Source organism: Carcharhinus amblyrhynchos, chromosome 20 (genome assembly GCF_965287045.1).
Source record: "Carcharhinus amblyrhynchos chromosome 20, sCarAmb.v2.hapA, whole genome shotgun sequence".
Lineage (NCBI taxonomy): Eukaryota > Metazoa > Chordata > Chondrichthyes > Carcharhiniformes > Carcharhinidae > Carcharhinus > Carcharhinus amblyrhynchos.
In genome coordinates this window covers 2,392,999-2,410,143 of record NC_137343.1, presented here as the reverse complement: position 1 = coordinate 2,410,143, position 17,145 = coordinate 2,392,999, and the positions used below count along the sequence as shown (strand labels likewise).

At 42.7% G+C, this 17,145-nt stretch overlaps 1 protein-coding gene across 1 annotated transcript in view; it reads right to left on the bottom strand.

The window, feature by feature from the left end:
• Nucleotides 1-4,643: 4,643 nt before the first annotated feature.
• The window catches only part of abcb9 (ATP-binding cassette, sub-family B (MDR/TAP), member 9), a 51,634-nt gene continuing 39,132 nt past the window's right edge, over nt 4,644-17,145 (bottom strand). The window contains exons 8-11 of the mRNA XM_080208638.1: nt 16,369-16,542; nt 14,502-14,661; nt 6,847-6,983; nt 4,644-4,859 (exon numbers count right to left, since the gene is read on the bottom strand). Coding sequence (XP_080064764.1) covers nt 4,644-4,859; nt 6,847-6,983; nt 14,502-14,661; nt 16,369-16,542 — 687 coding nt within the window. The remainder of the gene's footprint in view (nt 4,860-6,846; nt 6,984-14,501; nt 14,662-16,368; nt 16,543-17,145) is intronic.

The following is a 17,145-nucleotide window of genomic DNA, read 5'->3' as shown; positions in this document are numbered from 1 at the left end:
TAAGTTATTCACTTTGGTGGCAAAAACAGGAAGGAAAATTATTATCTTAATGGTGGCAGTTTAGGAAAAGGGAAGTGCAATGTGACCTGGGTGTCATAGTGGAACAGTCGCTGAAAGTTGGCAGGCAGTGACAAAAGTTAATTTGCTCACCAGAAATGCTGGCCTTCATAGCAAGAGGACTTGAGTATAGGAGTAAGGATGCAGTGGTGAGGCCACACCTTGAGTATTGTGTGCAATTTTGGTCTCCTAATCTGAGGAAGGACATTCTTGTTATTGAAGGAGTCCAGACTGATTCCTGCAATGTCAGGACCTACACATGAAAGAATATTGAATTGACTGGGCTTGTACTCATTGCAATTTAGAAGAATGAGAGCGGCTCTTTTAGAAACATATAAAATCCTGATGGGACTAGACAGGCTAGATGCAGGAAGAATGTTCCCGATATTGGGGAAGTCCAGAGGGCCACAGTCTAAGAATAAGGGATAAGCTATTCAGGAGTGAGATGAGGAAGAACTTGTTCACTGAGTTGTGAACCTGTGGAATTTTCTACCACGGAAACGGTTGGAGCCAGGTTGTTAGATAAATTCAAATGGGAGCTGGACATAGCCCTTGTGGCTAAAGGGCTCAAGGGATATGGAGAGAAAGTGGGAGCAGGATACTGAAAATGCATGATGAACCATGATCATATTGAATGGTGGTGTGGGCCAAATGGCATCTATTTTCTGTGTTTCTACCCTAAGTGGTGTGACTGCCACCAGGTACAAAGTATCTAGAGAACTTATCCCCTCCCTGATGTCTCTCAGTGTCTGCAGCTTAGCCTTCATCTCAAGGGAAAAGGGAAGTGCAACGTGACCTGGGTGTCATCCTCGAGCCACAAACACTTCCTGCAGTCATGTTTACCCTGCATCGCATTGACATCCAGGATCTCCCACATGCCTTGACACATCTCCTGTCTGCTGCCATCCTTGATGTGTTTGAATTAATGACTTAATTATATTATTCACATTTTATATTTCTTTTTTATATATATTTTATTTCACTAAGTGAATAACACCTTCTCATTTTACTTAAGTGACTTACCCCTTATTCTGAGACCCAAGCCATGATTCTAGAGCCACCAGCCACCCTACCTATTCCTATACTGTCATGTCTTGTAAGAATTTTGTCACTTTCAATGAGATCACTTCTTATTCTTAAAAACTCTAGAGAATGCAGTCTGTTTCCTTAATGTTTCCTTAATGAAAGCAAATTACTGCATGTGCTGGATATCTGAAATATTTGTCTTGTTCTTGCCCATCCACTTATTCTGTCAAAATCCCCTTTAAGACCCCTGGTATTCTCCTCACAATTTCCATTCTGACCTAGTTTTGTGTCATCAGCAAATTTGAGAATATTATATTTGGTACTCACATTCAAATCATTTGTATAGATTGTGAACAGCTATAGATCCAGCACTGATCCTTGCAATATCCCACCAATAACAACCTGCCATCGTGAGTATGACCCATTTATTCCTACTGTCTGCTTTCAGTCTGTTAATTGGGGTAATATACTGATATGGATTGAGAATCTCATGTGCTCTAAAGATGTTTGTGAACTTTCTATGTGGGACCTTATCAAAAACCTTCTGGAAATCTAAATACACCATTACCACTGGTTCCCCTTTATCTGCACTACAAGTAGCATCCTCAAAAACTTCTTCAGATTTGTAAAACATGATTTCCTTTCCTAAGTCCATGTTCACTCTGCCCTGTCATATCATTATTTTCCGAGTATCTAGTTATCATATTCTTTATAATAAATTCTGACATTTTTTATCTACTTCTGATGTCAAACTATAATGTTTGTATTTCTCAATTTTCTGACTCCTTCTTCCTAACTGAGATTATCTTTGCTACTTTCCTGTCAGCAGGAACCTTTCGGAAATTAATAGGAGTTTGAAAGGTAATCACTAACGCATCCACTTTGGGATACAACCCATGAGGTCTACAGCATTTATCAGCCTTCAATTTAATTCCTTTTTCAAATATCACTTTTGTAATAATGCTAATTTCTTTCAGTTCTTCATTTTCACAAGTCCTTTGGTTCCCTGGGGAGATTAAGGATGGTGGATGGGTTCCCGAAACCGGTGGGCCAAAAGGAGCCCCTTCAGCACTGAGAGTTTGGCAACCAAACCATCAGAAGTATCATCAGAGGTAGGCAGGGTTGATAATGAAATGGCATCTCAAGACGAAAGTGCCCTCTGAAAATTTAAAACTTTGAAAGATAAAAAGTGGATACAACTGTGATACAATCATTGTGGAGGGGGGGACCTTAACTGTGGCCCTGTTGATTGCAGCTGCAATGATGAGTTAAATTAAATGGGGCATCACTGGCCCCTTGGATTACCAGCAGGAGGCATCTGCTATTTATTGGCAGGACCTCGGCCTCAGTGGGGGTTCTGCCTGCCATTTGGAATGTTGTAGTTGGTTTCTGATCAGTGCCCTGAACGGACAATTTAATTGGCTACTTGCTGCTGACAGGCAGTCAGCTGTCAATCCCCATGTGCCAAAGATGCAGTTTCTCTCAAATAACTTGGAGGTTAGACCACGGTGGCATACTGGCATGCCAGCCGCAAGCAGGAAACTGTTGGCATCTCTCCAGTCCCGCCTCCAGATCACCATGAAAGTTCATCATTGCATGTGTTAAGCTTCCTCTTTTCTTCGTATCAACTGAAGAATTTAATAATGCCACATCATTCAAAATAAAACACCTTGACATTGGTAAATTTCCACAATTAGTTTAATTTGTATTTGCAAAGCAATGTGAGTACTATATTGAGACTAAAATCGCCATTGTTTAAAAAAGGAGTTAGACAAAAGGCAGGTAACTATAAGCCGGTGAGCTTAACTTCCGTAGTAGGGAAAATGCTTGAAGCTATCATCAAGGAAGAAATAGCAAGACATCTAGATATAAGTTGTCCCATTGGTAAGGCGTGGCATGGATTCATGAAGGTGAGGTCATGTTTGACTAATTTGATGGAATTCTTTGAGAACATTAATGTGCAGTGGACAATGGGAAACCTGTGGATATGGTATATCTGGATTCCCAGAAGGCATTTGACAAAGTGCTGCAACAACCAAAGACTGCTGCATAAGGTAAAGGTGCATGGTGTTATGGATAATGTATTAGCATAGATAGAGGATTGGTTAACCAACAGGAAGGAAAGAGTGGGGATAAATGGGTGTTTTTCTAGTTGGTGATCAGTGACTAGTGATGTGCCTCAGGGATCAGTTTTGGGATTGCAACTGTTTACAATTTACTTAGATGATTTGAAGCTGGGGACTGAGTGTAGTGTGTCAAAATTTGCAGATGTCATTAAGGTGAGTGGCAGAGCAAAGTGTACAGAGGATGCTGAAAGTCTGCAAAGGAATATAGATAGTCTAAGTGAGTGGGTGAGGGTCTGGCAGATGAAGTACAATGTTGGTAAATGTGAGCTTATCCATTTTGGTAGGAATAACAGCAAAATGGACTATTTAAATAGTAAAATATTGCAGCATGCTGTTGTGCAGAGGGATCTGGGTATCCTTGTGCAAGAATCACAAGGAGTTGGCTTGCAGGTGCGCCAGATAATTAAAAAGGCAAATGGAATTTTGTCCTTCATTGATAGGGGGATGTAGTTTAACAACAGCGAGGTTATGTTGCAGCTGTATAAGGTGCTGGTGAGGCCACACCTGGAGTACTGTGTGCAGTTTTGCTCTCCTTACTTGAGAAAGGATAGATTGGCACTGGAGGGGGTGCAGAGGAGATTCACTAGGTTAATTCTGGAGTTGAGAGGGTTGGCTTTGAGGAGAGACCGAGTAGACTGGGGCTATACTCATTTGAATTCAGAAGAATGAGAGGAGATCTTATAGAAACATATAAAATAAGGAAGGGAATAGATAAGATAGAAGCAAGGAAGTTGTTTCCACTGGCGGGTGAAAAAGAACTGAGGTGCATGGCCTTAAAATAAAGGAGAGCAGATTTAGGACTGAGTTGAGGAGGAATCTCTTCACACAAAGGGTTGTGAATCTGTAGAATTCCCTGTGCAGTGAAGCTATTGAGGCTACTTCATTGAATGCTTTTAAGGCAAGGATAGATAAATTTTTGAACAGTAAAGGAATTAAGGGTTATGGTGAGCAGGCGGGTAAGTGGAGCTGAGTCCACAAAAAGATCAGCCATGATCTTACTGAATGGCGGAGCAGGTTCGAGGGGCTGGATGGCCTACTCCTGCTCCTAGTTCTTATGTTCTTATGTAGAAGAATACACACATTTTACAAGAAAAAACAAGCAGAATTGTACAAGTGTTTTAGTTCTGCACCCTCTTTCACAAAGTCACAGTTTCATTCTGAACTTATTTTCATTTGGTGAAGCAAACTCTTCTTTCTTTACATTTAAATATTTAGAGCTCAGAGATTTAGAGAAGATTTCATTTGCCAGAAAATTACACATCATAAATATAGTTAACATAGAAAGTCTTTCCGAAATATTTATAGGAAATTTTTCCTCACATCCTACATATTCCCTCACATACTTCAAATGTTTTACTTATTTCAATTCACTTATTCTCAATCTTCCCATTTTTTCCAATGTTATGAACTTCATTTAAATTCAAGGATTTATAATTAACTGTTAATGTCAGGCTCTGAAACAGGTATTTGCGTTTGCATCAATCTGAAATAGGCACCTTTTCTCTGCATTAATTCTTCATGAGTCCCCTGTTCCATTATCACACCTGCACTGATGACAATTATTTTCTGTGCCTTTTTAATGGTGCTTAGACGATGTGCTACGACAAGGATGGTGCAGCTTTTCTTCAAGTTGGACAGTTCTTGCAGGATCTGAAATAGTGAGTAAATTTTTAATCCACGATGAGACTTTGCTTATGTTGCCACAGTGAAAACATAAGGAATTCCTGTATTGAAGATGTATATCAATGATGGGCACAAATCAATATTGTGAAAATCCAACGAGTCCATAGAATCATAGAATTCCTACAGTGCAGAAGAAGGCCATTCAGCCCATCTAGTCTGCACTGACTGTCCACTAGAGCATGTTACCAAGGCCTCACCCCATCCATTTACCCCAATAATCCCCCAAATGTACAAATCTTCTGGGACACTAAGAAGTAATTTAGCAATTTAGAGGCAACCTAACCTGCACGTGTTTCAGACTGTGGGAAGAAACTGGAGCACCCAGAAGAAACTATGCAAACAAGGGGAGAATGTATTCATAATAGAAACGCAATTCATAATCTTTCATGCCAATGTAGTAAAATATAGAAATTTCTACATTTCATAATAGTCAAAAAGACATTTGACCAATTTATTTTAGCAATATTGTACAATAATTTGTTATTAAACGATGAAATGAAAGGGCAGACAAAGCTGTCTGAGAAAAAATTCTATATTCTTGGCTATTCTTCTTTGCCACAGTGATACTGGACAATAAAAATAGAGTAAATTATTCATAACACATAATCAATATCCTTGTCATTGTGGTTAAGTTTGACTAATATTGTGAGGTTCTCTTGAGAAGAATATTTCACTGCAATTTGGCATGTACTAAAATTATGATCTGAGAAGTTGGAAACAAATATTCGTGAAAACATTACACCAGAGCATTTCTAAATCAGAAGTTATAACACTCCTGATTTAAATACAAAAACATGCACCAAGGTGGGAATGCTTAACATATTTAAAATAAAACAGGTCCATATATAGTGCTTTCAATAATCAAGAAAATGTTATGGAAAAGGCAACATGGAATTCTGGGTTGTGGAGATGTGGAATTGAAGAATAGCATTCAGCACATCTTCAAGAAGTGGAAGTTAGATGAATAATACAGTATACTGTATCCACCTGTGCTCCTACTCAGGCCATTTACTCCCTAATCACTTAATTATGCCTTTGTCTATACTTGACAATTCCAATAATCTACATAAGAACTAGAAGCTGGAGTAGACCATCTGGCCCCTTGAGCTTGCTCTGCCATTCAATAAGATCATGGCTGATCTTCTCATGGACTCAGCTGCACTTACCCACCCGCACGCCATAACCCGTAATTCCTTTACTGTTCAAAAATTTATTTATCCTTGCCTTAAAAAACGTTCAATGAGGTGACCTCAACTGCTTCACTGGGCAGGGAATTCCACAGATCTCCTAAACAACCTTTAATCCACCCTCCATAAACACCAGTGCGACCAAAATATTGCTAGTCATTTCTTAAGTTTCATCACACATGCTCATTTCTCCATAACCAGCTGATCCATTTCGGCACCTAATTCCCCAATATGGAGTTCAAATTTTGTTGTCATCCTTAGGTTTCATTTCCTGTTTCCTCACCCCTCCCACTGTCTATAAACTTCTCCAGTGCTACAACTCTGTCCCATTCCCCACTCCCATCCGCATCCTCAACCTATCTGAATTCAATTTCCATGACCATGGTCTTTTATGTATCTTCCAGACTGCCATTGACAGCAGTGCTTTCTCCCACCTAACCCAATGTTCCATAATTTTCTTCCTAAAATCTCTCCAACTCTTCTTCCTCCTTAATTACTCTCCTTAAAACACAGATTTTTGATAAATATTTTCGTCACCCCTCCTATTATTTTCTTTGGTTTAGAATCCATATTTTTCTTATGTCCCTGGGTATATGCCTGAACTGTTTTTCTATATTAAAATACTAGATGGATGTAAGTCATTGTTGGTCTTTCCTAATCTTTCCTGAATCAGCATATCTTTTCCTTGCATTTACTTATTAAATACCTTGTCACACTTTTTATGTAAAAGGTTAGAAGCTGTGCCAATGAGTGACATATTTACTTACATTAAATTCATTTTCTCCATCCAATGCACTAGTAGCTTCATCCAGTAATAAAACTTGAGGAGCACGAACCAATGCACGAGCTATGGCAATTCTTTGCTTCTGGCCTCCTGACAGCTTTGTGCCTTTCTGTCCAGTCTCTGATTAAGGCAAGTAGAAAACTGTTTAAACGATCTTACACAGAAATTAATGTTTTGCATGCTGTGAGGTGAGTTCTCCTCTACAGATTTGTTTCAGTCACCAATAGAAATAATCAGCTGCACAGCTCTGCTATATTGTTCAAGTTACTGGAAGAACTTAAACTTCGACTTCACGGCTTTTGAAACAGTGACTAACCCTAAAGACCAAAGAACACTGGTGATGCTCCAGTGGTAGAATGGCACAGTGGTTAGCACTGCTGCTTCATAGCTCCAGGGACCTGGGTTCAATTCCTGGCTTGGGTCACTGTCTGTGTGGAGTTTGCACGTTCTCTGTGTCTGTGTGGGTTTCCTCCAGGTGCTCTGGTTCTTCCCATAATCCAAAGATATGCAGGTTGGGTTGATTGGCCATACTAAATTGCCCCTTAGTGTCCTGGGATGTGTGGATTAGTGGGGTAAATATGTTGGGTTATGGGGATGGGCCTAAGTGGGATTGTGGTTGGTGCAGACTTGGTAGGCTGAGTGGCCTCCATCTGCACTGCAGGGTCTCTATAAACCCATGAAAGTGTCATTCTTCACAATAAGCATGCTCAATAATCATTGCCAGGAATTGCACTATCCTACCACATTTGAAGTACTGTGGACTCCAGTTACTGAGAAAGTGTGCTGCCAAGAAAGGATTTTGATCAATTTTACTAGTTTCCTGCTAGTTTTATTGGCAGCAATTTACAGATCATTGACTCACGTTTGGTAATTTTCATACTTCTTTGTCTGTCTGAATTGTTATGTACAGTAAAAAGTCTGACAACACCAGGTTTCAGTCCAACCGATTTATTTGATAGTAAATTCACTAGCTTTCGGGTTAGCCCCTTCGTCAGGTGAAGGGGATCCCCTTGGGATCCAAGGGGCTTTGGCGTTGTGGATCCAGAACTGGCTTGCCTGCAGAAGGCAGAGAGTGGTTGTGGATGGGTCTTTTTCTGCATGGAGGTCGGTCACCAGTGGAGTGCCCCAGGGATCTGTTCTGGGACCCTTGCTGTTTGTCATTTTCATAAATGACCTCGATGAGGAAGTGGAGGGATGGGTCAGTAAGTTCGCCGCTGACACGAAGGTCGGTGGTGTTGTGGATGGTCTGGAAGGATGTCAGAAGTTGCAGCAGGACATAAATAGGATGCAAGACTGGGCGGAGAAGTGGCAGATGGACTTCAACGCGGATAAATGTGTAGTGGTCCATTTTGGCAGGACCAACGGGATGAACAAGTACACTATCAAGGGCAGGAGTCTTAGCAGTGTTGAAGAGCAGAAGGATCTTGGGGTCTGGGTCCACAGGACTCTTAAATCGGCCTCACAGGTGGAGGATGTGGTCAAGAAGGCGTATGGTGTACTGGCCTTCATTAATCGAGGGATTGAGTTTAGAAGTCGGGAGGTAATGCTGCAACTTTACAGGACCCTTGTCAGACCCCACTTGGAGTACTGTGCGCAGTTCTGGTTGCCTCACTATAGGACGGACGTGGAAGCTATTGAAAGGGTGCAGAGGAGATTTACAAGGATGTTGCCTGGATTGGGAGGCATGCCTTATGAAGATAGGTTGAGGGAGCTGGGACTCTTCTCCCTGGAGAGGCGTAGGTTGAGAGGCGACCTGATAGAGGTTTATAAAATGTTGAGAGGAATAGATAGGGTGGATTCTCAGAGGCTATTTCCCCGGGTTGAAATGGTCGCTACGACAGGACACAGATTTAAGGTGCGGGGAGGGAGGTTCAGAAGTGATGTTAGGGGTAAGTTTTTCACTCAGAGGGTGGTGAGTGAATGGAATCGGCTGCCGTCAGTGGTGGTGGAGGCGAACTCGCTGGGGTCTTTTAAAAGACTTCTGGATGAGTATATGGGATTTAATGGGATTGGGGGTTATGGAAAGGTCTATGGATTGGTGGGTATTGATGTGATCGGCGCAACTTGTGGGCCGAAGGGCCTGTTTGTGCTGTAGTGTTCTATGTTCGATGTAACCCGAAAGCTAGTGAATTTACTATCAAATAAATCAGTTGGACTGAAAACTGGTGTTGTCAGACTTTTTACTGTGTTTACCCCAGTCCAACGCCGGCATATCCACATCATGAATTGGTATGTTCCATTCTATTCAAATCTAATTTGCTGCTAATTTATGAATCAACGTGATTGTAAGTGTTGACAAGGAGATTTGCAGATCTGACAAAGGTGTTACTGCAGAAATGTGATATGACAGGAGTATGACACCATTGAAATAGACTTTGATTATCTCACAGCATTGCACTTCGTAAAAATTCTTTCATGGGATGTGAGCATTGCTGGTTTGGCAGTGTTTGTTGTCCATCTCTAATAGAACATAGAACATTACAGCGCAGAACAGGCCCTTCGGCCCACGATGTTGCGCCGACCAGTTTTTTTAAAAAAAAACACTGACCCACTAATCTAAACCAATCCCTTTTCGTCCATAAACCTATCCACAGATCTCTTAAACGCCCCCAAACTAGGCGCATTTACAACTGCAGCAGGCAGGGCATTCCAGTCCCTCACCACCCTCTGGGTAAAGAACCAACCCCTGACATCCGTCCTATAACTACCCCCCCTTAATTTAAATCCATGCCCCCTCGTGCTAGCTTCCTCCATCCGAGGAAAAAGGCTATCACTATCCACCCTATCTAAACCTCTAATCATCTTATACGTTTCAATAAGATCCCCTCTTAGCCTCCTTCTTTCCAGCGAAAACAACCCCAAATCCCTCAGTCTCTCATAGGACCTCCCCTCCATACCAGGCAACATCCTGGTAAACCTCCTCTGCACCCTCTCCAAAGCCTCCACATCCTTCCTGTAATGTGGGGACCAGAACTGCACACAGTACTCCAAGTGCGGCCGCACCAGAGTTGTGTACAGTTGCAACATGACGCTGCGACTCCTAAATTCAATCCCCCTACCAATAAACGCCAAGACACCGTATGCCTTCTTAACAACCTTATCTACTTGATTCCCAACTTTCAGGGATCTATGTACACATACACCTAGATCCCTCTGCTCCTCCACACTATTCAAAGTCCTCCCGTTAGCCCTATACTCAACACATCTGTTACTCCTACCGAAATGAATTACCTCACACTTCTCCGCATTAAACTCCATCCGCCACCTCGCGGCCCAGCTCTGCAACCTGTCTAAGTCACCCTGCAAACTATGACACCCTTCCTCACAATCTACCACACCTCCGACTTTGGTGTCATCAGCAAACTTACTAATCCACCCAACTATACCCTCATCCAGATAATTAATAAAAATTACAAACAGCAGTGGCCCCAAAACAGATCCCTGAGGCACACCACTCGTAACCGAACTCCATGACGAATATTTACCATCAACCACCACCCTCTGTCTCCTATCTGCTAGCCAATTCCTGATCCAAGTACCTAGATTACCCCCAATCCCATACATCTGCATTTTCTGCAGAAGCCTACCATGGTGAACCTTATCAAACGCCTTACTAAAATCCATATATACCACGTCAACTGCCTTACCCCTATCCACCTCTTTGGTCACTTTCTCAAAGAACTCAATAAGGTTAGTAAGGCACGACCTACCTGCTACAAAACCATGCTGACTATCTCTAATCAATTCATTACTCTCCAAATAACTATAAATCCTATCCCTAATAATTCTTTCTAAAACCTTGCCCACAACAGAAGTAAGACTCACCGGTCTATAATTCCCGGGGAAGTCTCTGTTCCCCTTCTTAAACAATGGGACAACATTCGCTGTCCTCCAATCTTCCGGTACTATACCAGAGACCAACGATGACCTTAAGATCAGAGCCAGAGGCTCTGCAATCACCTCTCTTGCCTCCCAGAGAATCCTAGGGTAAATCCCGTCCAGACCAGGGGACTTATCTATTTTCAAGCCCTCTAGAATATCCAGCACATCCCCGGTATCAACTGCAATACTGTCTATTTTACACCCCTGCACCCCAGTGTCCTCCTCAGCTACATTCATGTCCCCCTGCGTGAACACCGAAGAGAAATATTGGTTCAATGCCTCTCCAATCTCTTCCAGTTCCACACACAACTTCCCTCTACTGTCTGTAACTGGCCCTAATCTTGCCCTAACCAACCTTCTGTTCTTGACATACCTATAGAACGCCTTAGGATTAAGGAGAATCCTATCAGCCAAAGTCATCTCATGTCCTCTTTTAGCCCTTCTTAACTCTCTCTTCAACTCCCTCCTAGCCAATCTAAAGCTTTCTAATGCACTACCTGAGCCCTCAAGCCTCATCCGAACATAAGCCTCCTTTTTCTTCCTAACCAACGAATCAACTTTTTTAGTACACCACGGTTCCCTAGCCCTACCAATTCCTCCTTGCCTGACAGGGACATACCTATCACAGACCCTCAGTAGCTGCTCCTTGAAAAAACTCCACATTTCGGACGTTCCCAGTCCCTGTAATCTCCTAGTCCAACCTATGCTTCCTAATTCTCTCCTAATAGCCTCATAATTACCCTTCCCCCAGCTAAAACTACTGACCCGAGGTTCATGCCTATCCCTTTCCATCACTAAGGTGAACGTAACCGAATTGTGGTCACTATCACCAAAATGCACACCAACTTCCAAGTCTAGCACCTGGTCTGGCTCATTACCCAGCACCAAATCCAATATAGCCTCACCTCTAGTTGGCCTATCTACATACTGAGTCAAAAAACCTTCCTGCACACTTTGAACAAAAACTGATCCCTCTAACGAGCTAGAGCTATAGCAATTCCAATCAATATTAGTAAAGTTAAAGTCCCCCATAACAATTACCCTATTACTTTCACTCCTAACCAGGATCGTCTCCGCAATCCTTTCCTCAACCTCTCTAGAACTTTTTGGAGGTCTATAAAAGACTCCCAGCAGGGTGACCTCTCCTCTCCTATTTCTAATCTCCGCCCATACTACCTCAACAGACAAGTCCTCATCAAACTTCCTCTCTGACACTGTGATACAGTCCTTGACCAATAATGCTACCCCACCCCGCCTTCTACCTCCTTCTCTACTCCGACTAAAGCATTTGTACCCCGGGACCTGCAACATCCATTCCTGACCCTGCTCTATCCATGTCTCTGAAATGGCCACAACATCAAAGTCCCAGGTACTGATCCACGCTGCAAGTTCATCCACTTTATTGCGAATACTCCTCGCATTAAAGTATACGCATTTCAAACCCTGCTCCGCCCCACCCCCACAATGCCGTGCATTGCAGTCCCCATCTATGCCCCCCTCACTTTCACCCCCTCTACTCAGGATCCCACCCCCCCTCTGAATCAGTTTAAACCACTCCGCAAAGCCTGCACAAATTTACCCCCCAGGATATTTGTTCCCCTCTGGTTCAGGTGTAAACCATCACTCTTATAGAGGTCCCACCTTCCCCAGAATGAGCCCCAATTGCTCAAGTACTTGAACCCCTCCCTCCTGCACCATCCCCTCAGCCACAAGTTCAAACTTTCTCTCTCTCTATTCCTCTCTAAACTATCCCGTGGCACAGGCAAGAGTCCAGAGATAACCACTCTGTCTGACTTGGCCTTTAGTTTCCACCCCAACTCCATGAATCTCTGCTTAATATCCCCTTCCCTTAGCCTCCCTACGTCATGTGTCCCCACATGAATTATAACTTGGGGTTGATCTCCCTCTCCCCTAAGAGTCTTGAATATCCTCTCTGATACATCCCGGACCCCAGCCCCTGGTAGGCAACACACCAGCCCTGAGTCCCTACCATTACTACCGACTCTCCTATCCGTCCCCTTAACTGTGGAGTCCCCAATCACGAGGCCCAATCTTTTGCATCCCCTAACCACCTGAGTTTTTACAATAGGCTCACCCCCAGAGACCTGCTCCCTTTGGCTATCCCCAGTTGATTCCTCCTCAACTGTAGCCTCCAGGACCGAAAACCTATTTTGGAGGGGAACAGCCCCAGGGGATTGTCCCCCCACTTGCTTCTTTCCCCTCCTCTTGGCAGTGACCCAAGACTGATTTCTAGGAGTGACTATCTCCTTATAACTCCTATCAATATCCACCTCTGCCTCCCGAATTATGCGGAGTTCCTCTAATTCCACCTCCAGCTCCTTTACACGCTCCTCCAGAAGCATCAATCTAACACACTTCTTACAAGTAAAATCCCCTGAAACAATACTGGAGTCCCTCACCACATACATCCCACAGGAGATGCAGCACACTGCCTGAACTGCCATCCCTGAAACAATTACCAGCAGAAAAAAAACCAAAAAAAAACTTTCCCACACTTATAATTTAGGTTAGAGGAGGTGGGAGGGTGGGATTCTCTACCAGTGTAGAGGATCAGGTATCCTCTCTGCGCTAATTTATAGGATTAGGGGCTCAAGAAAAAAAAACTACAACTACCGGTAAGCGTCCTAGTGACGACTTCCGGTTTCTAACTAATTTTAAAAAAACCGCCGAAAAACTCGCGACTTAAACTAGAAATAAACAGTTAAACAAAATAAACAGAAAAATGCACCTTTTTTGCTGCCTCTTCACACGCCCAAAAATCGCTGCCTCTGGATACTGCTCCTCAGGAACAATGGCACATAATTGCCCCTGATAAATTGTTGCTAAGCCGCTTTGTTGAAGTGCTGCAGCACAACTGGTGCAGGTAAACCCACAATGCTATTGGAGAAGGATTTCAGGCTTTTAACCCAGCAACTGTAGATTTCCAAGTCAGGATGGTGAGTGGTTTGGAGAGGAACTTACAGGTAATAGGATTCTTGTGTATCTGCTGCCCTTGTCCTTCTAGATGGAAGATGTTGAGGGTTCGAAAGGTGCTGTTGAAGGAGTGTTAGTGAATTACTGCAGCACGTCTTGCAGATGCTACATACTGCAGCGTGGTGGAAGAATGAATGTTTAAAGTGATGGTTGGGGTGCTTTGTTCTGGGTAGTGTTGAGCTCCTTGACTGTTTTTGGAGCTGCACTCTTCCTGAAGTGTCAAAAGTATTCAATCATATTCGTGACTTGTAGATGGTGGACAGGCTTTGGAGGGGGGTTAGGAGGTGAATTAGTTTCCCAGAATTCCTAACCTCTTCACTATTCTTGTAGCCATTGTATTTATATATCTGGACAAGCTCAATTCCTGGTCAGTGGTAACTCCCAGCATGTTGATAGTGGGGATTCAACAATATTAATGCCATTGAATGCCAAGAGGAGAAATAGTTTGATTCTCTCTTGTTAGTGATGGCATTTGTGTGGCACTTGCTATCTATCAGCTTGGTCTATGTCACCTTTCACACTATACATTGATCACATTAGCAGAAGATAAAACAATGCCCATTTGTGTGTTGCATAGCTTATATATTTTAAAAGAAACCTCAGGCTTGAGGAAGAAAGCAGCAGATCTGATCATTGCTGTAATTATGAAATGAAAAGTGGACCAAATTAAATATTTATGCAGTACTTTTGAGGGAGGAGTTTGTTACAAATTTTATACATCAAAACACCAGTATTACAATACCTGTAGTTAATATGTTTTACCTGTATCATAGCCATCTTTCAGTTCAGTTATAAATTCATGTGCATGAGCTTTCTTAGAAGCCTGCACGATTACATTTATAGAACACTCCTGCAGGCCATATACAATGTTTTCTTGTATTGATCGGGCAAACATCACTGGCTCCTGACCAACCATAGCAACCTTGAACAAGAATTTTTTAAAAAGTTTTATCAAAATGTTCTGCACAAAGTTACCTCATGCTAAACAGAAATGGGAATTTTATCTCAACGAATTCACATAAATGGAGACAGATTCAAATAATATCCTTTCATTGCAAGGACACAGACTTCAGATTTTACATTTCACCTACACCCTCTACCAATGTAAAGATGTACACTTTGGTGATTACTACATCTAGCTCAGGTAGGGTCTCGCACTCTGGTGGTCACCTTACTGACATGTGTCCACAGAGGAGGAAGAGGAAGAGACAGCCAATGTCACCAGCACTTGAAGAACTGATGGGGAAGAGGTTTCATCTAATTCTGAGTGAGGTCCTAGACAAGATGCTGGTATGTAACAAGAGGTGAGAGAACATCAGGCTGAAGCCCTCATCAGAGTGGCACATAAGGTGGAGGAATACGTCTGCCTTCAGACTGATGAAGTGGTACTGACATGTGTGCATATCGAGGTCTCCATGAGGAGGGTGGCAGACACCGTGGAGAACCAGGTCCAGGAGAAGGCCCAGTTTCTGCCAGAAATGCACAAAGACCAGAACTCCAATGCTGCAGTCATGAGCCAGCTTTTGCAGAGAGGGGGGTGGGACACCTCAACCTCCTCCCAGGATCCTCTTTCCTTCAAGGAGTCAATGAGGGGCCCTCAGACACCAAAAGAGAAGAGGATTGTCAGGTGAAATGCAGGGAATCTTTTGAGGGACCCTATCAGCTCAGGCTTATGGGACCACAACGAGTACACCTGTCCCTGCAGGAGATCCAAACCAAGCTGGGCCTCAGGGCCTCAAAGCTCCATATTAGTGAGCAGCTTGTATCCAACCTGCTATGGATGTCAGTTGGGGAGCACCTTGACATAGTGGCAAGAAACATAAAATAAAGAAGTGCTGATCTCACAGTAGTGACATGAGTACACTATTATTGCTGATTATTTGTGCACACTTGTTATTATATGTACAGTTGCACTTTAAGGAGGTCTACTGTCTTTTCATTGCTGTGCACGCCCCCATTAACACAGTGGCACAGTGGTTAGTGCTGCTGCCTCACAGTGCCAAGGACCTGGCTTTGATTCCTGGCTTGGGTCACTGTCTGTGTGGAGTTTACACATTCCCACTGTGTCTGTGTGGGTTTGCTCCAGTTTCCTCCCACAGTCTAAAGATGTGCGGGTTAGTGCATTGGCCAAGTTAAATTCTCCCTTGCTGTGCCTGAACAGATGCTGGAGAGTGGTGTTTAGGAGATTTTCACAATAACTTCATTGCAGTGTTAATGTAAGCCTACTTGGGACTAACAAATTCACTTAAACCGCCTGTGTCTGTGTCCCTCCTAAATCATGCACATGCAGGAAGGAATTGCAGGTTCCACCTGCAGCTTCTGCTCGAACATCAAGAGGCTTCGCCTGCAGCTCTAAAATTGGCATCCGATCTCTGTGGAGCCTGTGCTATCAGCTGTATCAGGCCCCACCTTGCCAGCGCAATGCCAAAAACCACACCTCTAGGTATTTTGTGCATAGAGTACAATAATATCTGGAGAGAAAATTCAGCTGTGCAACTGGAGATCTACACACCAGTTTTCTCACCTCAACCAGCATTCTGTGCAACTGACTACAAAATTCCACCTGTGATATATTATCATAAATTACATCCTGGATATTTAACAATTAGTAATCAAACAGTAACATTACCTTAGTGTGAAAATACTTGTAATCATAATCCTGAATTGGGTAGCCATCCAGTAAAATTTCACCAGCCTGTGGATTGTAGAAATTCTCCATCAACTGCAGACAAGAGCTCTTCCCACTCCCTGAGACACCCACCAGAGCTGTAATTTCACCAGGATATAGTGTGAAAGATGCATTCTGTAAAAGTAATGTATGTTTGATTCTTGTTTACCAAAAAAAAAGATAAGACCCTTAAAAGTATTAACCATTTAGCCACATGTACTAATTTTCATGGAAAACATGTAAAATGAAAAGCCATCCATCTGAAGCGTTAACAGTATATCACCACAGCAGCTATCAGACTTGCCAAGTATTTTCAGCATCTTCCAAACACAGATAAATGCACACCATGCATTGATATTTACTGAACAGACATCTCCAACTAACCAAGGAATTAAAACATTCACATATTACTGTTTTACAACAAATATACATTGAGATAATCGATCCACTGATTATGTCCATTGTTCATTTTTATTTAATTGTCAATTAGCCACTTTAGCCATTGGCTGCTATATTAGGCACCACAGTTCTAGAGCAGCTCCTTCTGACAGATTTGTGAAATTGCAACTTGCAAATTACTGAGATTTTAGGTAAGAATAGCAGAACTGAATTGGGTGACATGGTAGAGGCAATTGGTATGAATACCTAGCTTATGGTAATATTTTAGATATTAAAATTCTGGGCTTTAGAGATAGAGCGAACACTAAAAAATAGTCCAAAGATGTGCAGGTTAGGTGG